This window comes from Kwoniella dejecticola, chromosome 2, assembly GCF_000512565.2.
Source record: "Kwoniella dejecticola CBS 10117 chromosome 2, complete sequence".
Lineage (NCBI taxonomy): Eukaryota > Fungi > Basidiomycota > Tremellomycetes > Tremellales > Cryptococcaceae > Kwoniella > Kwoniella dejecticola.
In genome coordinates, this window is record NC_089302.1 from 484,718 (window position 1) to 505,991 (window position 21,274).

At 48.8% G+C, this 21,274-nt stretch overlaps 7 protein-coding genes across 7 annotated transcripts; 4 read left to right on the forward strand and 3 right to left on the reverse strand.

Annotated features, from left to right (window-relative positions):
- Nucleotides 1-218: 218 nt before the first annotated feature.
- Nucleotides 219-1,829, forward strand: I303_101637 (uncharacterized protein; the record flags this gene model as incomplete). The annotated part of the gene is made up of 4 exons (XM_018405572.1): nucleotides 219-745; nucleotides 821-1,343; nucleotides 1,451-1,700; nucleotides 1,786-1,829. The coding sequence occupies 4 exons, from the start codon at nucleotides 219-221 to the stop codon at nucleotides 1,827-1,829; spliced, it is 1,344 nt and encodes a 447-aa protein (XP_018265853.1).
- Nucleotides 1,830-2,435: 606 nt separating this feature from the next.
- Nucleotides 2,436-4,326, reverse strand: I303_101638 (uncharacterized protein; the record flags this gene model as incomplete). Its single annotated transcript, XM_018405571.1, has 2 exons — nucleotides 2,436-3,949; nucleotides 4,023-4,326. The coding sequence occupies 2 exons, from the start codon at nucleotides 4,324-4,326 to the stop codon at nucleotides 2,436-2,438; spliced, it is 1,818 nt and encodes a 605-aa protein (XP_018265852.1).
- Nucleotides 4,327-5,081: 755 nt separating this feature from the next.
- On the forward strand, nucleotides 5,082-5,927 carry I303_101639 (eukaryotic translation initiation factor 5A; the record flags this gene model as incomplete). Its single annotated transcript, XM_018405570.1, has 4 exons — nucleotides 5,082-5,146; nucleotides 5,218-5,347; nucleotides 5,466-5,567; nucleotides 5,748-5,927. 4 exons carry the CDS (start codon nucleotides 5,082-5,084, stop codon nucleotides 5,925-5,927), a joined length of 477 nt encoding a protein of 158 aa, XP_018265851.1.
- A 3,198-nt stretch (nucleotides 5,928-9,125) lies between these two features.
- On the forward strand, nucleotides 9,126-14,415 carry I303_101640 (uncharacterized protein; the record flags this gene model as incomplete). The annotated part of the gene is made up of 5 exons (XM_018405569.1): nucleotides 9,126-9,351; nucleotides 9,437-9,817; nucleotides 10,064-10,600; nucleotides 10,655-12,031; nucleotides 12,089-14,415. 5 exons carry the CDS (start codon nucleotides 9,126-9,128, stop codon nucleotides 14,413-14,415), a joined length of 4,848 nt encoding a protein of 1,615 aa, XP_018265850.1.
- A 900-nt stretch (nucleotides 14,416-15,315) lies between these two features.
- I303_101641 (uncharacterized protein) lies at nucleotides 15,316-17,214 on the forward strand (the record flags this gene model as incomplete). Its single annotated transcript, XM_018405568.1, has 8 exons — nucleotides 15,316-15,381; nucleotides 15,618-15,788; nucleotides 15,958-16,044; nucleotides 16,170-16,361; nucleotides 16,452-16,528; nucleotides 16,584-16,651; nucleotides 16,735-16,840; nucleotides 16,995-17,214. The coding sequence occupies 8 exons, from the start codon at nucleotides 15,316-15,318 to the stop codon at nucleotides 17,212-17,214; spliced, it is 987 nt and encodes a 328-aa protein (XP_018265849.1).
- Nucleotides 17,215-17,706: 492 nt separating this feature from the next.
- On the reverse strand, nucleotides 17,707-19,272 carry I303_101642 (uncharacterized protein; the record flags this gene model as incomplete). Its single annotated transcript, XM_018405567.1, has 5 exons — nucleotides 17,707-17,945; nucleotides 18,053-18,268; nucleotides 18,355-18,605; nucleotides 18,912-19,107; nucleotides 19,206-19,272. The coding sequence occupies 5 exons, from the start codon at nucleotides 19,270-19,272 to the stop codon at nucleotides 17,707-17,709; spliced, it is 969 nt and encodes a 322-aa protein (XP_018265848.1).
- A 429-nt stretch (nucleotides 19,273-19,701) lies between these two features.
- I303_101643 (uncharacterized protein) lies at nucleotides 19,702-21,066 on the reverse strand (the record flags this gene model as incomplete). Its single annotated transcript, XM_018405566.1, has 1 exon — nucleotides 19,702-21,066. The coding sequence occupies one exon, from the start codon at nucleotides 21,064-21,066 to the stop codon at nucleotides 19,702-19,704; it is 1,365 nt and encodes a 454-aa protein (XP_018265847.1).
- Nucleotides 21,067-21,274: the final 208 nt, after the last annotated feature.

A 21,274-nucleotide genomic window follows, 5' to 3' on the forward strand; every position in this document is an offset into this window, starting at 1 on the left:
CTTCTCTTCAACGCTACCTGAAAAGCACAAGCTCTATATCTCTTTTCCCTTTCTCTCTTCTTCTCTCTTCTCTCTCTCTCTGTCTCATCTCTCTCGTGTATTCCGGGCATAGGGTCTGATATCTTTTCATTCTATCTATCTGTTGTCTCGACCGAATTTTCCTCTCAATCCAAACTCAGACTAAATTCAAGTCCCAGTCTCTCTCGACTACACCAAAAATGGATCAATATATCGGACAACCTCAACCTGCCAGCGGCATCGTCTCAGCGCAAGCCCAGCAATACGGTATCGTCCCAGGTCAAAACGCCGAAGCGCCCAAGAAACCCCACTTATACGTTGGAAACCTTTCCGCAAGAGTCACAGATTACATCTTGACTGAGATCTTCGCTGTAGCTGGACCCGTCGTGCAAGCGAAGATTATCCAAGACAAGAACTTCCAACATGGTGGTATGAATTATGGATTTGTGGAGTACGCAGATATGCGATCTGCCGAACAAGCCCTCCAAACGTTGAACGGAAGGAAGATCTTCGATGCCGAAGTCAGGGTCAACTGGGCTCATCAAGGCAATCAAAATAAAGAAGACACGCAACACCATTTCCACGTCTTCGTCGGTGATCTATCCCCAGAGGTGAATGATGAGGTCCTAGGAAAGGCATTTGGGGCATTCGGAAGTATGAGCGAAGCGAGAGTCATGTGGGATATGAACTCGGGTAAATCTAGAGGTTACGGTTTCCTGTCTTTCCGGTGAGTTTCAGCGTCAATACAGCTATCGTGATCCTCTGAGGTTAATCAGCTGATCCTGGGTAATTATTGTCTCAGAGAAAAGGCAGACGCTGAACAAGCTATCGCAACGATGAACGGTGAATGGCTTGGATCGCGAGCTATCCGAGTCAACTGGGCCAACCAAAAGACCCAGACTGGAACAGCTTCCAACAGAGGACCAGGCGGTATGGGCTCCAACGGTGGTGGCTATGGTGGAGGCATGGGAGGTGGATCGCCTGCTCCGTCGAACTTCGGTTCAACAGCGCTTCAATACGATTCCGTCGCTCAGCAAACCCCAGAGTACAACACTACGGTATACGTCGGCAACCTCATTCCGTACACTACTCAAGCCGACCTGATCCCGCTCTTCCAGGGCTACGGCTACATCGTCGAAATTAGGATGCAAGCTGATCGGGGATTCGCATTTGTCAAACTCGATACCCACCAAAACGCCGCCCTTGCTATTACCCACCTGCAGAACCAACTCGTCCATGGAAGACCCATCAAGTGTTCGTGGGGTAAAGATAAAGGTTCGGAAGGCGGTGCTCCGGGAGGTCATCACGCTCCTGCTTACCCAATGGTGAGTCCAATCTTCCTACAGTCCCCAACTCTGTGGTCATCTGCTGTAGCAATTGATACGTTTTGCATTTCATGGTCAGAGCTAATCTGTACGCTCCTTGCCCGCAGCAACACCAGCAGATGGGATACCCTAACCAGTACAACTACTACGGCGGCTACAACTACGGACAAACCGGTGTCCCAGGACAACCTGGACAACCTCAAGGCCATGCTCCTGCCCATACTCACGCCCATGGTCAAGTAGGGCAAGCTGTACCAGGACAAGACGGGCAACAAGCCCAACAAGCTGCTCAGGGTCAATGGGACCCTGCTGCCGCCGCTGCCTACTATCAAGCAGGTGGATGGGGTAATTACTATTGTGAGTCTGAGTCAAATCGCACCTCTCGAGTGCTTGATGCATTGATGTTTAGCGGAGCTGACGTTACTCGATAATTGCGAAATAGCACAAGGTCAAGATGGTGCGCAAAACGGCGCTCAAACCCACTAAGCGCATCGATGCTGTCTGTCGAATGACATACGATAGAGACCTTGGATCAGAGGCGGAATGATCCTAGTGAACGTGGATAGTAGCCTGTTGTTTATCTGTGTGATTAGGGCGGGGGATGTTCAACAAAACAACACAAAACAGACGGAGTATATGTCAAATAATCAAACCGATATAATCCGTCTATCCTACCTTTCTTGGTTTCCTGTCAGATTTACATTCGCATTTTCATTTTCATTTGCATTCTCAACCTCAACCCATCCATCCCACTTTTCTCTCTATAACCTCAACTTTTATTTAACTTTTTTGGTCAACTAGGTAGATATTCCAATCGCAATCAAGACAAAGTGGATGGGTTGTAGATAGGAGATAGGAGACAGGTTGAAATGCATGTACAAAGTGTGTCAGGATTAGCTGGAAAGCAGATCACATTGTGGAAGACATGCATAGTTTATAATCATACGGTCATACAACCAACATATACTGATAACGAGTATGATCAAGGACGAGAACAAGAACAAGCACAATAACAACTATATACACCTTTCCCCCTTCAAGGTGACGCCATTCCTCGCATTCGAGCAACGCCTGACGACTGACGACTGACGACTAATAAGGGTTGACTGAAGCTGGATAGACGCTGTTCGGTGCGGATGCAGAAGGAGCATGAGGAGGAGCCGGGCTAGGTGATATAGAGAGTTTCTGATTATTTCCAAATTTGATCTTTAACCCGGATCCAGCTCCCGGTGTGGGTGGTATTTGATCGGGATTCGGACTCGTATTTCCATTTTGAATATTTGGATCTATTCCCGACCCGTCACTTTTACTATCCATTGCCATCACTTCTGCACTTCCACCATTGACGATCCCGTTGAAATTAGGTAACCTGAGATTGACTTTGACTTTTTGACCTTGATTCTGATTCTGATTGTTGGCCTCTTCTAATTGTCTCCGCTCCCGTTCTTCCCTTCTTTGTATATCCGCTGGATCCATGCGCGGTCGTTTTTCGCCTTCCCGCTGAATGATGACTTTCTTGCCTCGGGGTAAATTCGGTTTATCCCACTTTTCTATCCCCCTATTCCCACTATCCCAAGTCTGTTTCAAATACACCTTCTGCACTGCGCTCCCACCCCCACCGCCTTCTCCGCCTTCTCCTTCCTCGTCATTCTCGTTCGCATGCGAAGGCTTCGTTGTAGATTTGAATTTCTGCAGAGCTAGCTCGTCCGGTCCTCTTACTGGATTATTATAGAATATCGGCTGGTCGTTCCTCATCTGCACTACCGGCGGACGGAGGGAGGTCAACCGTTCTCTCAAAGTATAAGGTAAATTAGGCGAGTTGATCTGATTGACCAGGGAACTGATCAGGCCGGAATTCACGTTCGGATTGACAGGCAAGAGTTTCTGAGGTAGTATATCATCTGAATGCGAGGGAACGATTGAGCTTGCCCGAACGGGCGGTATGGGCGTGGACAAGGTCGGCGTGGGCGAGAAGGAATCGACAGTTGCGATTGATTGGCGGAGGATCTCGGTCGCTTGTCTGCGCAAATCGGTTTGACGAAGGGCGATAGAAGGGTCGGAAGCGATGGCTGCGTAAGTGGAGATCAGGTTCGGCAAGGATGTGGGAGCTTCTGGCAGAGACGGAGTGGGAAGGGAAGAAGGACGAGGAGGATCGTGGAATGGATGAGCTTGAGAAAGCTGTGAAGAAGCGTAAGATATAGGACGGCGATATCGATCTGCGATTGATTGCGTGGGTGCTGGTATTGCTGCAGATTCGGACGTGGTCTGATCCTTGTTGTTGAGCTCACTCTGAAGCGTCTGATCCTGCGGTGCCGAGCTCGATCCGTGGGTATTGGGTAAGGGCGGCAGCCATGAGAAGTCGGGGGATTTGTGCCGGTAGATGAAGGGTTTGATTTCAGCTTCATCTGCGTCTTCGTCCAACTCCGCTTTGACCATGTTTGCATCCTTGTGACCCTCTCCTTCTCCTTGCTCCATATCTACATCTGCGCCCCCCTGCTTGGGCTCCGAGGAATCGTCTGCGTCGTCCTCCGCTTCCAGCTCATCTTGCGGAACAAGCTTCATCGAAGCAATCGCTTCCTCCACTCCCAACCCTTCTTTGAGATACTCTGATGTACGGCACGCCGTTCATACAAGTAAGCATACTGGAACCCATCTTCAAGTCGTAGAGTCCCAGCTTACCCTGTAAATTACCCATTGAAGTGGGATCGAAATGATCCCCATTCTGATCACTCGACCAATCTATCAATTCATCCACATTAATCCCCAAATCATCCAGTGCGTCTACTACGTCTATAGCAGCTACTTTCCCTCTTCCAGCTAACGACGCTCGCTCGACACATGTCGTAGCTACCAACTTCAGATATTTCGCAAGGACCGTCGAGAGTGTTACCGAAGCTGCCCTTGAGGTGGAGGCGAATCCTGCGTGAGCCAAAGTATGTAATGCTGCCAAATGCAGCACTGCGTCGGGGGAAGGAGCTGACATGTCGACCGACGCCTCTTGACTCGACTCGGGTCTTCGTCTTCAATCTCTTTGGTTCCGCTTTTGCATGACTAGATGTTGTGTCTAGTCATGATGAGGTATTTCATGGAGAAGCAACAGTGCGTGAATGTGTAAACAGACATGAGTACATGGACCGACATCATTCATCACACGACGCGAGGATGCAGTAAACGCCACACCGGCCAAGTCCACTAATTCCGGATATTGCCGTCTACCACTAAAAATTATTGGAGTGTATTTTTTTGGATTGACCCTCAGGATAGGTTGTAGGGGCAACACATCACCATACCACCATACCACCGCACCATACGACTCACCTCACCATACACACGCTGCTGCTATTCAATAGGTTAATCGTGTACAACTCGTGCTTTTTGATCCTCTTCGTTTTTCTTAAATTTATCATTATCATTAAAAAGCCGTTTCTTACCTCTCCTTCTCACATTCTCTTTACTTCAATAAAAACTAATCAGTGAGTGGCGAGCGCTTTTCCATCTTCGCTGTGCGCGGTAGGAGTTGTTGGAGGATTCTCGAGAGTTACAAAAGGGGGAAGATACCAGCAAAGGAGGAGAAGGAAATTTAGGCAGTTGTGGAGTACGGAGTATCAGCACGTCCGCACACGACTGTGTCCTGGTCGAAGGGTCTTACCTGATCGATATTAATTTCTGTAATACCGTTCGCATTTGCTGACGTACCAACCTTTCCCCCACTTTCTGCCTCTTTTGACTCTTGTAGAAATGGCTGAGGAAGAACACCACGAAACCTTCGAGGCTACCGGTGCCGGGGCTTCTCTTACCTTCCCGTGAGTTCCCTCTTCTTCAGCTTCCAGTCATACTCTTCTTCAGTCTTGCTGACAGCTCTTATCACCCTCAGCATGCAATGTTCCGCTCTCAGAAAGAACGGTCACGTCGTCATCAAGGGAAGACCCTGTAAGATCATCGATATGTCTACCTCCAAGACTGGTAAACACGGTCACGCCAAAGTCCACCTTGTCGCTACCGATGTGAGCATGTCTTCTTCTCTTCTTCTTCTTCTTCTTCTCTTCTTCTCTTCTTCTCTTCGAGCCCTGTCGAATCTGCGCAACAAATAGCTAAATTTGTTTGGTTTTGTCCACTCCGCAGATCTTCACCGGTAAGAAGCTCGAAGATATCTCTCCTTCCACCCACAATATGGATGTTCCCAATGTCAGAAGACAGGAATACCAACTTCTTGACATTCAAGACGTGAGTATCAGTCTAATATCCGGCTTGTTGTTGATTCATCACATCTCATCATCTTTGTTCCACATGGGGTATGGGACGAAATCAATACTTTGACTTTTATCACTCGTCTTCGATTCTCCTTCGCCTCCCTCCCCATACTACAGACAAAGGGCATATCGCTGATTCACCATTCGACCTTAGGAATTCCTTAACTTGATGGACGGTGATGGAAACTCCAAGGACGACGTCAAGGTCCCCGACTCTGAACTCGGCCAACAAATCACTGCCGACTTCGAGGCCGGCAAAGACCTCATGGTCACCATCATCGCCGCTATGGGTGAAGAACAAGCCATCTCGTTCAAGGAGGCCCCCCAAAACTAAGTCTAGCCAAGCCAAGCTGAGCGAAGCGGTTTAGGTTTAGGCATAGGTGTTTGTGTATCGGGTGTAGAACGTTATCTCTCTTCGTTATTTACAGAAACCTTCATCCATGCATATCCCTTATAACAGAGCAATTCATCATTCTCATCTCGCCTCGGGGCGCGCCCGCTGAAAGGTTCTTGGAGATGATTGAAGATTGGGTATCTCACGCATACATGAATCCAATTTCAGGAGACGCAATGGAGATTTTAATTTGCGGCTGGTGATAAATCCTAAATGCGGATGTCGTAGACTTTGCCGGCCGATCAAACGGAGTTGAACCCACTTCCTGAGTTCGAATGTCTGTTATCCGGAACACTTTGCTAGAGAGCATGATTATTGACAAAGGAGGCTCAAAGCGGACTGGACTGACCGTGAGTACATCGTCGCAGCAGAGCTCGATTCCACAATGTAAAAGGCAGCAGATATCTACCTGCCAGATGACAATAGAATGGAAAATGTATTGAGAGTGCCGTTACAAGGCTGTAGATCACTCGACAAGCTTCTGAGAGGTTCTGAAGGTGATTCTGCGCATAAATTTACTCAAGCTGAGACTCGGCAACACGGACGAGCGGGAGCAGCTGTATACACTTATTGATCTTGGATCGATTGTACGACAATAGAGTGACCATCTTGTTCGAAGAGCATGGTCTGGGGTTCAGTCAATTTAGCAAAGTGCGTTATACCACATAGATGTGACCGCAAGCTGAACACCAATGGATGATCCGCTCCTATAGGCCTTGTAGCTCCTGTAGCCTCTCTTGCCTTCGGATTCGACTTTTTTTGTTTTGCATTGGTCATCACAACACATTGGACGAAATGCCATAAGGTGTGTCCTTCAACGACTCTCCATGAACCGCTCGCAACGACCGAGATATTCCAAACGACACGATCGGTGTCCATCTGCCAAGTGATTGTGATCAATAGCGATGTTGCTGTAGCTTTGGCTCGCAGAGACTGGATTCACTTGATCACGGCAATAAACCTCGCTCGTACCGTGCAGTGAGGATTCCCATAAGCTGATCAGCGTCCAATCCTCACGAGCGCCACGAATCAGATGGTTCCGAAAGGTCATCTCATCTCGACGCCGTTTCGCGACTTGCGAATAAGAAGGCGAATTTCATCTGACATTATCACTCTTCGGTGTTCGGCCGAGGGCGAAACGGGCTTCGTTGTCGCATTTCTAGCAGTAAGTGCGACCTCGCAAGTGAGTATGATGCTATTCCGGTTTCCCTTGATATCGACATCATTATGCGCATTGGTGGATTATCGGTTCAGGCGCTACAGTAATCTATCGCTCAAATGCGATGCATTTGCTCTTATAATACTCTGTCCGTTTAGAACCTAGAGCGCATGTGGGTGTTCGTCGACATACTCGCAAAGCCCAGCAATTGACGGAGAGCCAGACTCTCAACATACCAACTTGGTATATCGCACGCGTCGCGAGCATTCCGAGCATGCCATGGAGGTCATACCATACATTTAAGCTTTGAGCTTTTAGGAGATCCAAGTATTCCAGATTAATTTATCAGTATGGGTCAGTCACCCTCGTTCCTCTTCCAGAGGGATCCGAAGTAGATACTTGGTGAATGGTGAGTCTGTATGCTTGTATTCGTACTACTGTATATGGTTTTTGATCGGATATATCAAGAAGCGTGATCAATTAGCTATTTTTGTATCCGTTACGCAGCGAAGTAGAACAAACATCCAAATATCTAAACAGTCGAAGGAAAGTCTCGAACTTGTTAGGTAAGAGAACAGGAACGTGGAGGTTTTTTTTTTTTACTTCAAGGGTGAGCGAGCGAGCGCGTGTGATTTCTGTCACATCACACCACACATACCCACCACCTCTTGTGCCAAGGAGGTTTTCTTGCGTCTCAGGGTCAAGGGGTTTTCCCTGCGTTTCTGCGCTAAATGCACTGTAGCACAACAAGCCCTCCTCCAAATATAGAGAACACCTCTAACTACGTTTCTGGGTAGGAAGATCTTCGACATCATACATACCATACATTCCTATAGCTCGCACACACACCACACCATCGTATACAGAGACATCATCAATAATACCACACTCGCTCAGTCACTCATCATCAGCTGCGACAAGGACCGTCAGAACAAGGAAACAGACGTTGATCGCTTGAATCCTTGAATCCTTGATCCAGTTTACGCGTCCCTCATCCAACAAACAATTCAAGCACGCAACCGACATCCATACACAGCATCGTCAACTTCATAAGGAAAGACACCATCGGACTTTTGTGGGTAGATATCATCTGGACGAACCGAGGTAAGTGGTACTTGTGGGCGTATTCGGGGGAAGATGGGATTTCTGGTTGTGATCGAAATACAATACGGACATTGCAATCATGATGCTGTACCTGTTTCATCATGACGCTTGGACCACTGTCATGGATTGTCATGACACCAGAAGACCGAAAAGTCTCGGCTCGTCCTCTTGACTATTCATGTGTGGAATGGGAATGATAGTGTAACATTTAGACCATGTTGAAGAGTCCTTTGCTGATGATCCGTGCTCTCTTGATACTTTGCTTGGTTCGGTTCCTTTACTACGCCACATTCACCGCACTGCGCTACACTCTCCTCACTCGACCTGCCTTACCATCTCAACACTCGACTCTTCATCTTAACAACCGCTCATCTTCAAACAAACTCAATTGCCATCATCGCCCCTCCTTCTTCCTCGTCATTACCCGACTCGACAATCGCAAATACTCTCCCACAACTACGACACCTAAATCACCACAGTGACCAAACTTATCACACTCATTACAGCTACACCACACTACAGTACACTGACACAAAACAAACTAACTCGTATCCTTTGACCTTCCTCCGCATACCCTCTTTTCATTGGACTCAACTAGCTGATTCAACGAAACGACAAGCTTACGGAAACACCATCGCACACCTATCCCGCTGGTCGGCTCATCATCTTCATCGACTATTCTTGCGTCTGCGTGTAGATCCAGAGGGAAATTTTCAGCCAAACTGTCATCATCAAGAAGAACAATATCCGCCTCTGATGTCGCGCTACAACCTTCACGCTCTTTAGATACACTCCAACAGCCAAACAAGATATCATCCTGTGTAGATAGCAAAGAGCGAGCCTGCGGGCTGGAACCATCCAGTAGGAGTAGGACAATGGCTCTACGACGTCCAGCGCCAGCTTCTAGAAGAGGACTGTTCTCGTCACTAGGTCCTATCTGCCTGATTGTGCTTCTAGCAATCAGTCAAGTGGCTGTGGCAAATGAGCATTCCTCGAGGTTGGAAAGGAAGTCGAATCATACGAAACGCCAAAGATGGGTTGAGGGCGAATATGATCTGAGTAGGACACGAGTGAAGAAACAATTGGATCTGGATTTGGGAGGTGTGTATTGCCTGAGCCTTTCGTTGTAATGCGTTGCGTTCATGTTGGGAAGAAGGAAAGCTGATGAGATAATCTCGCATTATAGCTGACCTGGATCTAGGGAGTCTGCTTGATCTCACACCCAGCTCCACTGCATCTTCATCTCTCGATGTTAGCTCAACTGTCGCTTCGAGTGCGGTCACCGCTACCTCCGAAGTTCCTTCTTCATCAGCACCCGAGCCATCAGCCTCGAATTCCGCCAAATCCACTCTGGCATTGACCACCTCGACACCCGAATCGACCTCAACCTCAACCTCTACCTCTACTTCGACGACCGAAGCTACTTCTACACTTACCAGCGAGGCCGCTCAAACTTCAGCTTCGCCAACAAGTGAGGCCGCGGATACTTCAACCGCTTCGTCTGATCAACCCACAACTTCTTCGGATGGAACAACGACAATTGACGCCGTAGGCAACACTGTCATCTGTAAGTCCAAGCTCAAGTCCATCTTCAATTTCCTCATTATCAAGAACTCTTCAAGCCATATTACTTTCCCTTTTCAAGCACAAGCATTTGCCAAGTCTTTTTCAACTTTCGATTTTGTTTCTTCTTTATCTTTCCGTTTGTATCAGTTTCGGATTGAGCCTTTTCGATCTCCTGTAATTTTCGCAAGTGCAAGAGTAATACCTCAGCATCACTTCGAACCCCGCAAGAAGCACCGTTCAATTATAGACAAACGACAAGATCTGTGGTCTACAGCAATTAGATCAGCAACAATTGATGAATTCACCTCAACGATAAATCCGGACCTCACGAGCGATGGCGCGGAACCAATGCAGCAAACGTCCGCCTCCATCAGTATAGTGTCGACTGACGCGCAACCTACAACTGCCGAATCCTGGTCACACCCTTCGACCTCGCCTTCATCGTCATCATGGGACGAACCCGCATCTTCAGAAGCATTCAGTGACGTATCGGGCGCGACCTCGTCCGCGAGCCTATCTTCTCAGGAATCGTCATCAACGCAGATGTCTTCACCGGAATCGCCCTCAACATCCTGGTCCGTGGACATGACTTCGACAGCGATCAGCGACATTTCACAGATTACCGCAACACAAGATCCGTCGCTTCCAAGTCTCTCCTCTTTGACGACCTCCTCGACAGGCTCAATCTCGACCTCCTATAGAAAGATAGAGAACATCGACACCTCAATACTTGCGTTATCCTCAGCAGGTTCGGGATCCTTTGCGACTGAAGTCGGCAGTACGAGTGAGTTCTGCTTTCTTTCGCTGGCCAGGTAATGTTGCTGATGTGCTCGCAAAGGCATGAACCATCAAGAAAGTTCGATTACTACTGCCTCATCATCGATCTCTACGTCAGCAAATTCTGCCTTTATCAGCACGGCCGATCCTGCATCTTCAGAGGGCACAATGCAAAGCACGTCCTCGACTTGGTCTTCCAATGTGCAGGTGTCCGACTCGAACGCGATTATCATGGCCAGCACAGATGCCGTGCCGCCAAGTGCGACTACAAGCCACCCATTATATTCTGCTGGGCCCACGGATGCTCCCACTAACAGTACTGTGATCTCGCTTGCGACGGCCCCAGACCCAGAGGTCAATTCATTTGCGGCTCCGTCGGATTCGAAGAACAGCATTACATCCGTTACACACACCAGCACGAACGGCAGCGCTATCTGGCCTATGTTGGCCGGTATCACCTCGTCAATCTCCTCGACGGAAATTTCAACGCTGGTCACGAATACCTCGTCATATGCCGGTCACACTGCAGATAATTTCGTCAACGAAACAACAATTACTAGCATCGCGAGCAACTCTTCATCACTCGGTCAGTTGCAATATACTGGCACCAAGGATTTGGACTCCGCGTTGTTGACCGAGCGACCCTCGAACCCCTCATCCACCAGCAAGTCTTCTTCGCCGAATGCGACCGATCTCACTGCGAATGGCTCTTCAAAACATTCATTCGTTGCGAGCACAGCGCCAACGCCTGCTTCATTGATGGGTACGGGTACAACTACATCATCTGCAACTTCACAGATCTCGACTTTGTCCACAGCCGGACTGCCCGCATCAAGGTTACTGGAGAACACGACAACTAGCCTTAGGACAAACACTTCTGGGCTTCTTATGTTCCCTCTTTCGGTGACGAATGATACCATGTTTTCGGCGACAAATACAGCCGCCTCCGAGCGTATCTTGTCCGAGCTGTCCTCGACATCTCTCGATGACGCCAATGGCCCTTCGGTTGCCTCAGTGACCGACATATATGAAATAATCAACCCTATCGACCCTTCAGATGGGATATCAACAATATCTCCTGAAGCCAATGCGGATCTCCCCTCAACCACCTCAACCTCTTTAGTTGCTGGGAATCTCACTTTACTTTCCTCTTTGCCTCCTTTTACAGGTTCTTCTTCAGCATATTCAAGTCTTCCCACGTTCGCATCTTCGAATTCTTCGACAGTTGCGATTCCTTCTACCTCAATTTCAAGCTCCGCGTTTGGCCCTTCATTTTCTGCTAACATTCTCCTCGAGACTGCAGTTGCTAACATCGCAAACTCAACGTCAATAGCTTCAGATCCGGCCACTTCCGTTGCAGCTACTTCTTCACCAGATCCAACTTCAGCAGCTCCAATTTCGGACACGCCTGTTATTGGTATTTCCGTAAGCGCTGAAGGTGAGCATTCCTGCTTGACTCTCATGACCGGGTGATACTGACCAACGCTCGATACAGCTTCCGTCGCTGTGACCAGCAGCGATACCTCAGCGGATGCCACGACTGGCTCTCCTGCTGTCGACGTCACGCCTTCGACAACCTCAGCTGAGATTCCGTCTACCACTGAAGCATCCAGTACGTCTCAAGTAGCCCCGCAGGAAGCCACAACTACTGCAAGCGATGTCAGTACCGCCTCCGCCCCGGCTGACAGTTCAAGCCCATCAGATGTCGAGACCTCCCCCAGCACCACAGCTGCTTCTGAGCCCCCCGCTTCCACCGTTGAGTCGTCGACGAGTGAAAGTCAAATCGCTTCGAACCCTTCGGCGACCACAGCCGAGATCTCACCCTCTTCCACCCCGTCAGATAGCGGAACGGCACCTTCCACCAGCGAGACCGTTACATCGATTGTCAGTACCAACGAGCCGTCCTTCGTTCCAGTCACGAGTACTGCGGAAGATCCAGCTCAAACTACCTCAAACGTTTCTTCCCCGTCAAGTGTAATTGAATCTACAGCTGCAGAGCCTACTTCTACACCGTCGACCTCCGTCGATGATCAAATCTCGTCGTCCGCTTCAGAAGTCCCTTCCTCCACTGTTGTTTCTGATGGTCCTGCCCCATCTAATGTATCTTCCGTTGGGCCTTCTTCCGACCCCTCCAGCGTCGAACCATCCACCAGTGCAAATGTCTCTGAGACAGTCACTTCGGTCGACTCGTCGGTGACCCCTTCAGCAAGACCATCTCATGAAGCTTCTAGCTCAGCAAATGCCACATCGAGTCCTGATCTTGGATCTGCGATTCCTTCTGACGCGATCAGCAGTTTTGGCTCAGCGACGTCCACCCCTGCCGTCAACGGGACTGGCGTATCAACCTTTGAGCCTTCGTCAACTTCGACAGACTGGGAATCGGCCTCGGTGACCGCAGCATCAACCTCCTCTCTCAACTACACGAGCTCCACCGATGATGCTTACACTCCTACCCAAACGTGGCTGATTGGATACACCCAAGCGTCATCAACCGAGACTTGGACCAGTGAATCGACTTCAGAAACACCTACGACCGCCACTGGTACCAAGACGACCGTGACCACAAGTACCCCTTCTGTGGCAACGATCCCAAGCAGTATGCCTACGTTGATTGTTCCCGCCAACTCAGTTGCCAATAACGCTAAAGCTGGATCAGGCGAAGACGACGACCCTATCCAAGACAAGACCTTGATTGCCATCTTGCTTTCAGCAGACTACTACCCATGGTGGTTCGTCGTCAACTCCTCGGACGCTACATCTCAACTTTTCAACACTTTCCCCACCTTGATCAGCAATGCGCTTGAAATCGACAACGCTGATGTGCAGACATACGGTCTCCAAGTCTACCAGCCTGCGGCGTGGGATGGAGACAAGACATCCCTTCTCACCCAATACATGTCGTATATACCCACGAAATACTTTGATACCCTCAACGCGTATATAAAGACCTCCTCCTCGCCTTTGTACAATCAGACCGGTATCGAAGGAGCTCTAGCAGCTCAAATCAACACCGCTTTCCCCCTCGCTGCTTCCTCCGAGACCGCGCCAACTTCTTCGACAACGAGCAGCGGATCGTCAGACGGGAACAAGAAGAGGAATATTATTATTGGCGTATGTGTCGCTCTTGGTGGTATTTTATGGATCGCTTTAGTCTACTGGATCTATCAAAGGGTCAAGAAATCCAATGACAAAGCGGTCCATAAGAGACTGTCCGAACATATGTCTATGTTTGGGGATCACCGACCGATGTCTGAGGTCTACGCTCAATCAAATTGGAACCGATCCAGACGAGTCTCCATGGCACCTTCCATCGCAGCTAGCGAAGTCGACGATAGACCAAGTTCCTTCTATGCCTCTCCATTCGAGAACGATCGGTCAATGAGAGAACAACAACGGCTAGAGCGAGGCGTGAGGGAGAGCTACGGTACAGCGCCATCGAATTATTCTGGAGGTGGTAGTGGTAATTCCAGATCACCCACCAACCCGAACTACGGGCCTTCAGTATTTGGTACCTCTTGGTTCCAGAACCCGCACGCTCAACAAGGTTCTCAACAAGGTAGACAAAGAGTATCGCAGAACCCCTTCGAAGATATCGCTACGAGATCTTACCTGGGAACATCTAATAGCGGATATAACTACGGTAATCCGACTTCACCTACGACATTGAACAGTTCTCATGGTTCAGGGGGTAGTCATGGTCAAGGACAAGGTGCGAAGAGACGAAGCGCAGTTGGAAAACCCGTATCGAAAGCTCTTATTTCCAATCCTACACTTCAAGCTAATTCTCTAGAATTCAGAGATTACGGAACACTACATGAATAGATAGGGGGCTCGACGATGATCACGATGGACATTTTACGAATAGAGGAAACGGTCAGGTCAAAACGAGACATGACAGCGGAGGAAGGATACAAGGACTTCAACACTAGGACAATAACACCCAAACGCCACCCTACACTCCCGATCCCATTTCGCACAGAATCTGTGGAATCCCCGAGCTCAATCACCTAATACCACTTTGTAACCGTGGTCAACGATTTCGAGTATCATTCTGTTGTTACAAAAAAAGCTTCTTTCACTGTGAATATCTGGCAGAGCCACACGTCATAGTGGCTACACTTGATCTGATTTGAACTTCGAACATTTTTCTCCATATATTTATAGGTTATTCGGGATGTTTGATGCAGAAATCGTTATATCCAGTCAACTACGTTCCTCCGTTCTCCAAAGTGCATTTGCGCATCTGAACAACTTCATGCTCGAATGCGGCCTTGGCCTAAGCCGAGATACGGTAAGTCACCAGGCACGGTTTTCATCGGTGGAGGTTTGAGGTAAAAAGCAAACTCTTAAGAAATGACGTCGTGTAGGTTTAACTGGAATCTCGGTTCGATCCTCACAATTTCAGTGAAAGGCGTACGAGTGCCGTAGACAGGTAGATACTCGTATACCGTAAATGTTCCACGTCGGATGAGGATGCATGTGATATGGAGAGGATGGACGGTAAGATGTACATGTACTCGATCCCATATCGACGTCATATCTCCGTAGCGATGAATTCTAAGCTAAGCCGGTGTCTGATCTGATCTGATCTGATTCAAGTGGTTTGGCGACCTGATCGGTCTCGGTCTGGCTGCATCTGATATATAAGTGGTTCAATACCTTCGATTTCCTCCTCTTTCCTTTCCACTTTGACTAAATCGTTCGGATACAGATACAGTAAACATGGACGCTATCAAACAAGTTATCGATAAAGCTTCTGGTACTTCCGAAGGAGCCTCAGCCGCTGCTGTGAGTGATGTCTTCTGTTGTCTTGTTCGATATCTTGTCATTCGCGTATACTGCCATCGATGCGGAATCGTCCTCCCAATCCGTAGATGATCACACCTTCAGTTTCATCACACTCTATACGTTATACACATGACCTCATTGCCCTAGAATTTGGGAGGGGCGACTTCATGATCGATTTGAGACTTGCGGCTGATCTTACTTGATTGTCGCTGACATCGTCATCGTTGATACATTAGCCCGGCGGTGAGAAATCCGGCTCGGGTGAATTTGCCAAACCAGGAGAATTTCCGATTGAGTCTCAAGTAGATCGGGTGGTCGGTATCCAGGATGATATGGTCAAGAAACCTTCGCCTGCGACTGTCCAAGAGGGTGACGAGGATTTCACCACTTACAAAGCTGCTAAGAAGGTGAGTCGCGTTGTCCACTCTCTCGCCAAGCAGTCCAATTCAGCTCGACCCCGCCTAGTTTAGTCAAGTCTAGACTAGACTAGGCTTGTACATATTGAGCCACGCTTATTGCATTCACTTTCGCGCTGTATCATTTGCTTGCCCTGCTGATGTTTTGAGTACACCATAGCTTCTCGGAAAGAAGACGATCGTCACGGGAGGTGATTCCGGTATCGGACGAGCTGCAGCTGTCATGTTCGCTATGGAAGGTGCCGATGTCAGTCTATCCCTCCTAATCTCTCTCCCTTGTTACAACCTACTTTCGCCTTATTAATGAAGGAAATCTGGTGAACGGTGAACAATGATCTGATACTGATGCTGGTCGATCTGCGTTGACAACAGGTCGCCCTCGTCTACCTTCCCGAGGAACAGAAAGACGCCGAAAAGTCCAAGCAACTCATCGTAGCTGCTGGTGGTCAATGCCTTCTCTTCCCCCAGGACATCAGGGACGAACAAGGTTGTAACCGAGTAATTGAGAGTGTCGTTCAAGCTTGGGGAAAGATCGATGTCTTGGTGAACAACGCTAGTGTCATGGTAAGTCCTTTCTGTTCCTTCTATTCATTCAACCTAGTCCACTCAACAATACGAAGGAAGCTGACTCAGCAATTGGGACTCGTTTATTAGTATTCTATCCCTGATATCACTGACATCACGACGGAGCAATTCGATCGAACCATCAAGACCAACATCTACGGTACTTTGTGAGTGTTACGACTCGTTCGAAATGAAATAATCTGAGCTCATCTTGTCGGACAGCTTCCTCACTCGAGCGGCTGTACCTCATATCCCCAAAGGTGGATCTATCATTGTCACTGCTTCTCAAGGTGAGCTATCGTCCCTTTAAGCGTCCTACCGAGTGTTTGTCTTTGGATTGCTGATCACAATTTAAACCTGCCTTTTCGATCAGTCGCCTACGCCGGTCCTCCCATGTTGGTAGATTACTCCATGACCAAGGGAGCCCAAGTCGCCATGGTCCGATGTCTCTCCAACCAACTTCTTTCCAAGGGAATCAGGTGAGTTTACTGTTTACTACCTCCCATTCTTATTCACCGTCTCCTGCCTGCCTCGTCAGATCAGAATATCTCAATCCTCCAATTCAAATCAAGTCATATCACACAACGAGGAAAGGATGCTCACAATTTATTCCTTTCTTGCCCCTCATTGCAGAGTCAACGCAGTCTGTCCTGGACCAGTCTGGACCCCTCTCCAGCCCGCTGCGATGAACAAAGACCAGATGAAAGAATGGCACAATTCCCCCGCGCCCATCGGCAGGATCGGTCAGCCGTCCGAGTTGGGTCCAGCTTACGTCTTCTTGGCTTCGCAAGATGCAAGTTTCATCTCGGGCCAATCTATCCACGTTAACGGTGGTGCTATCGTTGCTGGATAAGCCCTTCAAAGCATGCCAGTTTGTCTATCAGTGTGTATCCTTAGTCCCGAGTCTAGTAACGTTCTATAGTGAAGTACAATGGCAGAAGATATGTATTCAATATAAATACCATCACCCAACGGGCAGATTGTCCGAGAAGTAATCGGTCTGCCAAGGTTCACTGCTGAATTGCAAACCGCCAATGAGGACCATGATATGACAGACACGCAATCATGCCGCTTAATCAAGCTCCGAAAATGATCATTATAGACATGCATGGCATCAAAAATACAGCTGGCACATAATAGCATCCTCAATAATTACCCAGCATCAGCCTCTCACCTCGTGTCTTACCCTCACTTCCGCCTATGGTTATTCCATGATGGTATAGCTTGATCCGTATTATGTTGTACATTGTTCATCCTGTCTCCGACTTGGACTCTTCACAATGTCGGTTCGTCCTGAACCACGGGCCGTTGGACGCAGGTCCACAAACAAGAGAAAGGGGGAAGCTCAATGGGCTAATCGATAGACTTTCGCAGCATTACCGCCCATAACGCCAGTGACTTCTTCCTTGCCTTCGCCTAATTGCGTGATCACCCTCCTGAGGACAGAATACCACTCGCCATTCGAGATTGGCTGTTCCAGCTCTCCCGGGATGGGTGTTACTCTGGCTAATTCAGGTATCGGTAACGCTGGGGTGGATCCGAAGATGATTCGATGAGTACCGAAGGCTTCGATAGCGGGAGAGACTAACCAACCGCGATTAGTATTGCTCCGTTACTCCGATGAACCCGTTTTAGAGGCGAGGATTGTTCTCGATTTGCGAAGCTATTGGACAGAAGTTATCGACACTCACTGTACATTCTCAAGACCCTTTCCAGCTCTTGTCGGTCGTCCCACCATTTACCTTCTGCCTCTTTCCCTTGGACTCGATCCACGACCGGCGGCAAAGCTTTCAGGTATACGTTGGCATGCAAAGAGAGATTGGCGAGACGAGCGAGATGGAGATTGTAGGCTTCCGAGTTGAGGAGCGGGGTCGAAGTCTTGGTCAAGGGAGGAGGAAGTATACCGGCTGTGAGAAAGCGCAGAATTAGTCCTAATGAGCAAAAGGCAGACAAATCCGTCGAAGTTTGGGCTCGGCGTAGATTTGTGACTTACAGATCACAACCTTTCCAGGTTCTTTGCCATTCTCCCCTGTGACAGGTTTATTACCTGCCGCTTCAGGTTTGCCCCAACAACCGTCTAACGCATTGACCGCCTCTTCGAGCAGATCCCATTCCTTCTCCGACAAGGGGAAAGTTGAAGGTACGATGATGTCCACTGCGCCCTTGGCGATGTTGGTTATGCTGGGCGGAGTTACGAGGGTAAGGTTGAGGATGGTAGGATGAATAGAGAATGGTTTAACACCGCTAAGATGTGGCAGGACGTGGCAATTTGTGTTCTGTGTCAGCTTGGATCTCTTCTGCCACTTATCACACAGCGAGATTTGCCAGGCAACCTTCACGAGAAGATGTCGATGATTCAAAGGCAGGAGAGGGAATAGCTATGACGCGGTTGTATGTGAGGGACAGGATGAAAGGATAAGAAGCAACAAAGCGTCCTTCCTTGATCGTCAATTAACAAGTCATAAATGGACTCAGGATTTAACCCTGCTCTTCATGACAACGATCTGATTCGCCGAGGATACGCTTCCGCATAACGGGCAAGGCACTCACAGGACAGTTTGAGCAGGTTCGGCCGATACGTCCATCTTCACTTGTACAGCACTTCGAACAGGCGGACGAGGATACGAAGGGTCCAATCCATCGTATATAGGATCAGGTGTAGGTTCAATCTTCTTGATGAACGAGTGGGAGTCTATAATGTATTCCGGGTGAATTGTTGAAGGTGATGGCGGAAGAGGGGCAGAGTCTAGTTCAGAGTCATCGCAAGTCAGCGTCCAAATACCACACTCCCCGTTGCGACGTAGGGGGTTCTGGACAGCTGTTACGGGGGCTGCATATACTCACTCGGACTCAAGGGACCTTGAGGTGCGAACAAGCTTTGAGGTAAAGGAGGTGGTCTTCTGGCAGGCATGATATTTCGTTAATGATCGTTGACAGGGGCGGAACGTAACAGGAGGTCGACCGAGGACTATTGATAACGCGTTTATCGGTATTTCTGTGAATGGTGTATACGAGATGGAGCGACTGCAGCTGGAAGTGTATCAATGTGAATGGGACGGAATGAAGCAGTATGAAAATGCTTTAGGAATGCAAACTTGACTAAAAAAGTGTGATTTCTTGCACAACTAAACAACGCACAGGCCCACACAACGTACATATACTAATTTAATACTACAAATGCCTCATGTAACAAAAATCAATTACGTCTAAATCAACAGTCTAATTACCCTGAATTCAGGTAGAGAGACCCCGTGATTACGATTAAGCTGGGATTTGTAATCAACCCATCTGAAACCATGAAACCAGGTGGAGGTGAGCATAGCAATAATCGAGTTTCATCTCAATCCAGTCCTGTCATATCTACTACCTCAGCATCGCCGACATCTATTCTTCGCCTCTTCTGCACCTCTGGCGCAGCGCCTGCACCCGATGTATCCACCGTACTCGAACTCGGCCGTTTGAGATGTTGAACGAGCGACAAAGCTGATTGAGCCGGCCAAGAAATGTCCATCTCCCTGACTTCGATATCCACCTGATCCAAATCGTCCCGGTACAATCTAACACTCCCAACAAAGCAATCATCCACGAATCTCTCGTCTCGCTCGTACTCGCTCTGCCAATCATCATCATCATCTTGATCCGACCAGCCTCTGCCCTCGACCTCGTCTAGCTGTCGGGAGGCAGCCTTGTTGGCCTCGGCAATGGGGAGATATACAGTCTCGTCTTCTAAGCTCATGTTGCCTTCTTCGTCTTTCCAGTGCGGGTGGTCTGTCCGAAGTATGATGTATCCCTTGGTCGGCAGAGGGATTTGCCGCTGCATGATTGTAGCAGGATTCGAAACTGCAGAAGGTGAAGGACGCGCTGCTTGGGGGACAGGCGCGGGCGGAGGGGATGGTCTGGCATGAGTCGGATGCGCGGAAGGTGGTGCAGGAGGCGCGAGAGGCGCTGCTTCGGTACTTGGCGCAGAAAGAGGAAGTACTTTGGCTGAAAAGGGATGTTCGGGAGGGGGTACGGATATTGTACCTTTTTCAATGTAAACGTGATATTTATACTTCATCTTGGATTCCGCTTTGACCTCGAAGAGGCCAGTATCGCCTTCTTCCTCTTCGTGATATTCCGTGAACGCGTCTCTACTGCCGTATTCCCTAATGAGATCTTCCTTTGCTGAACCTACAGCAGCTTCATATGTCCACCACGAATTTCTCAGCTTTGTGCCCTCGGTATCGCCCGAGGAATCTTGGTGATCATTGCTTCCATGGCGGAAAACATGATATATCGTTGCGCCTGTAGACGGAATTGTACTGTTTGTAGAAGTATTCGAGGTTGGCGTATTGGTTTTCTGCGTGGGAGTTTTCGCCTTGTCGGCGTTCATCACAGCTTGTTGAGTAGTCTGAGTGCTGACTGAATCGTTCTCGGAAGGAGGGACGGGCCTGTCGACCTTTTTGATGTATACAGTCATGACCTCCCCCTCTGGACAAGTAGCATTCACCTGGAACAGTCCTGTCTGACCTCCATTCTCCACTTCTGCATACGTTTCGAAGAAGTCTTTGTCCCACTCGTCCGTCAGATCCTTCTTGGCGGCTCTTTTAGCCTCCTCGTAATCCCCATAACTCCCTCTTAGCTCGGAATCTTGCGCTCCGCCAGAAGGGTCATTGTGATAGTCGATCCCATCTCGGAATACTTGGTAGAGCGGTCTCGTGGTCATGATGGGATTTGCTGTCTTCCAGTGCGGGGAGATGGTAATGGCAATGAAGAAGTAGACATGAACATTGCTTGAACAGTGGAATTCAAATGCGTATGTAGCTATGACAACGATGCATTGGTGGGTGTCCGAGCGTAATGAAAAATCAAAGTATTACGCGACTGACTAAAATCAAAAACCATTCTCACGCCGTGTGTTGCTAGGCGACCAG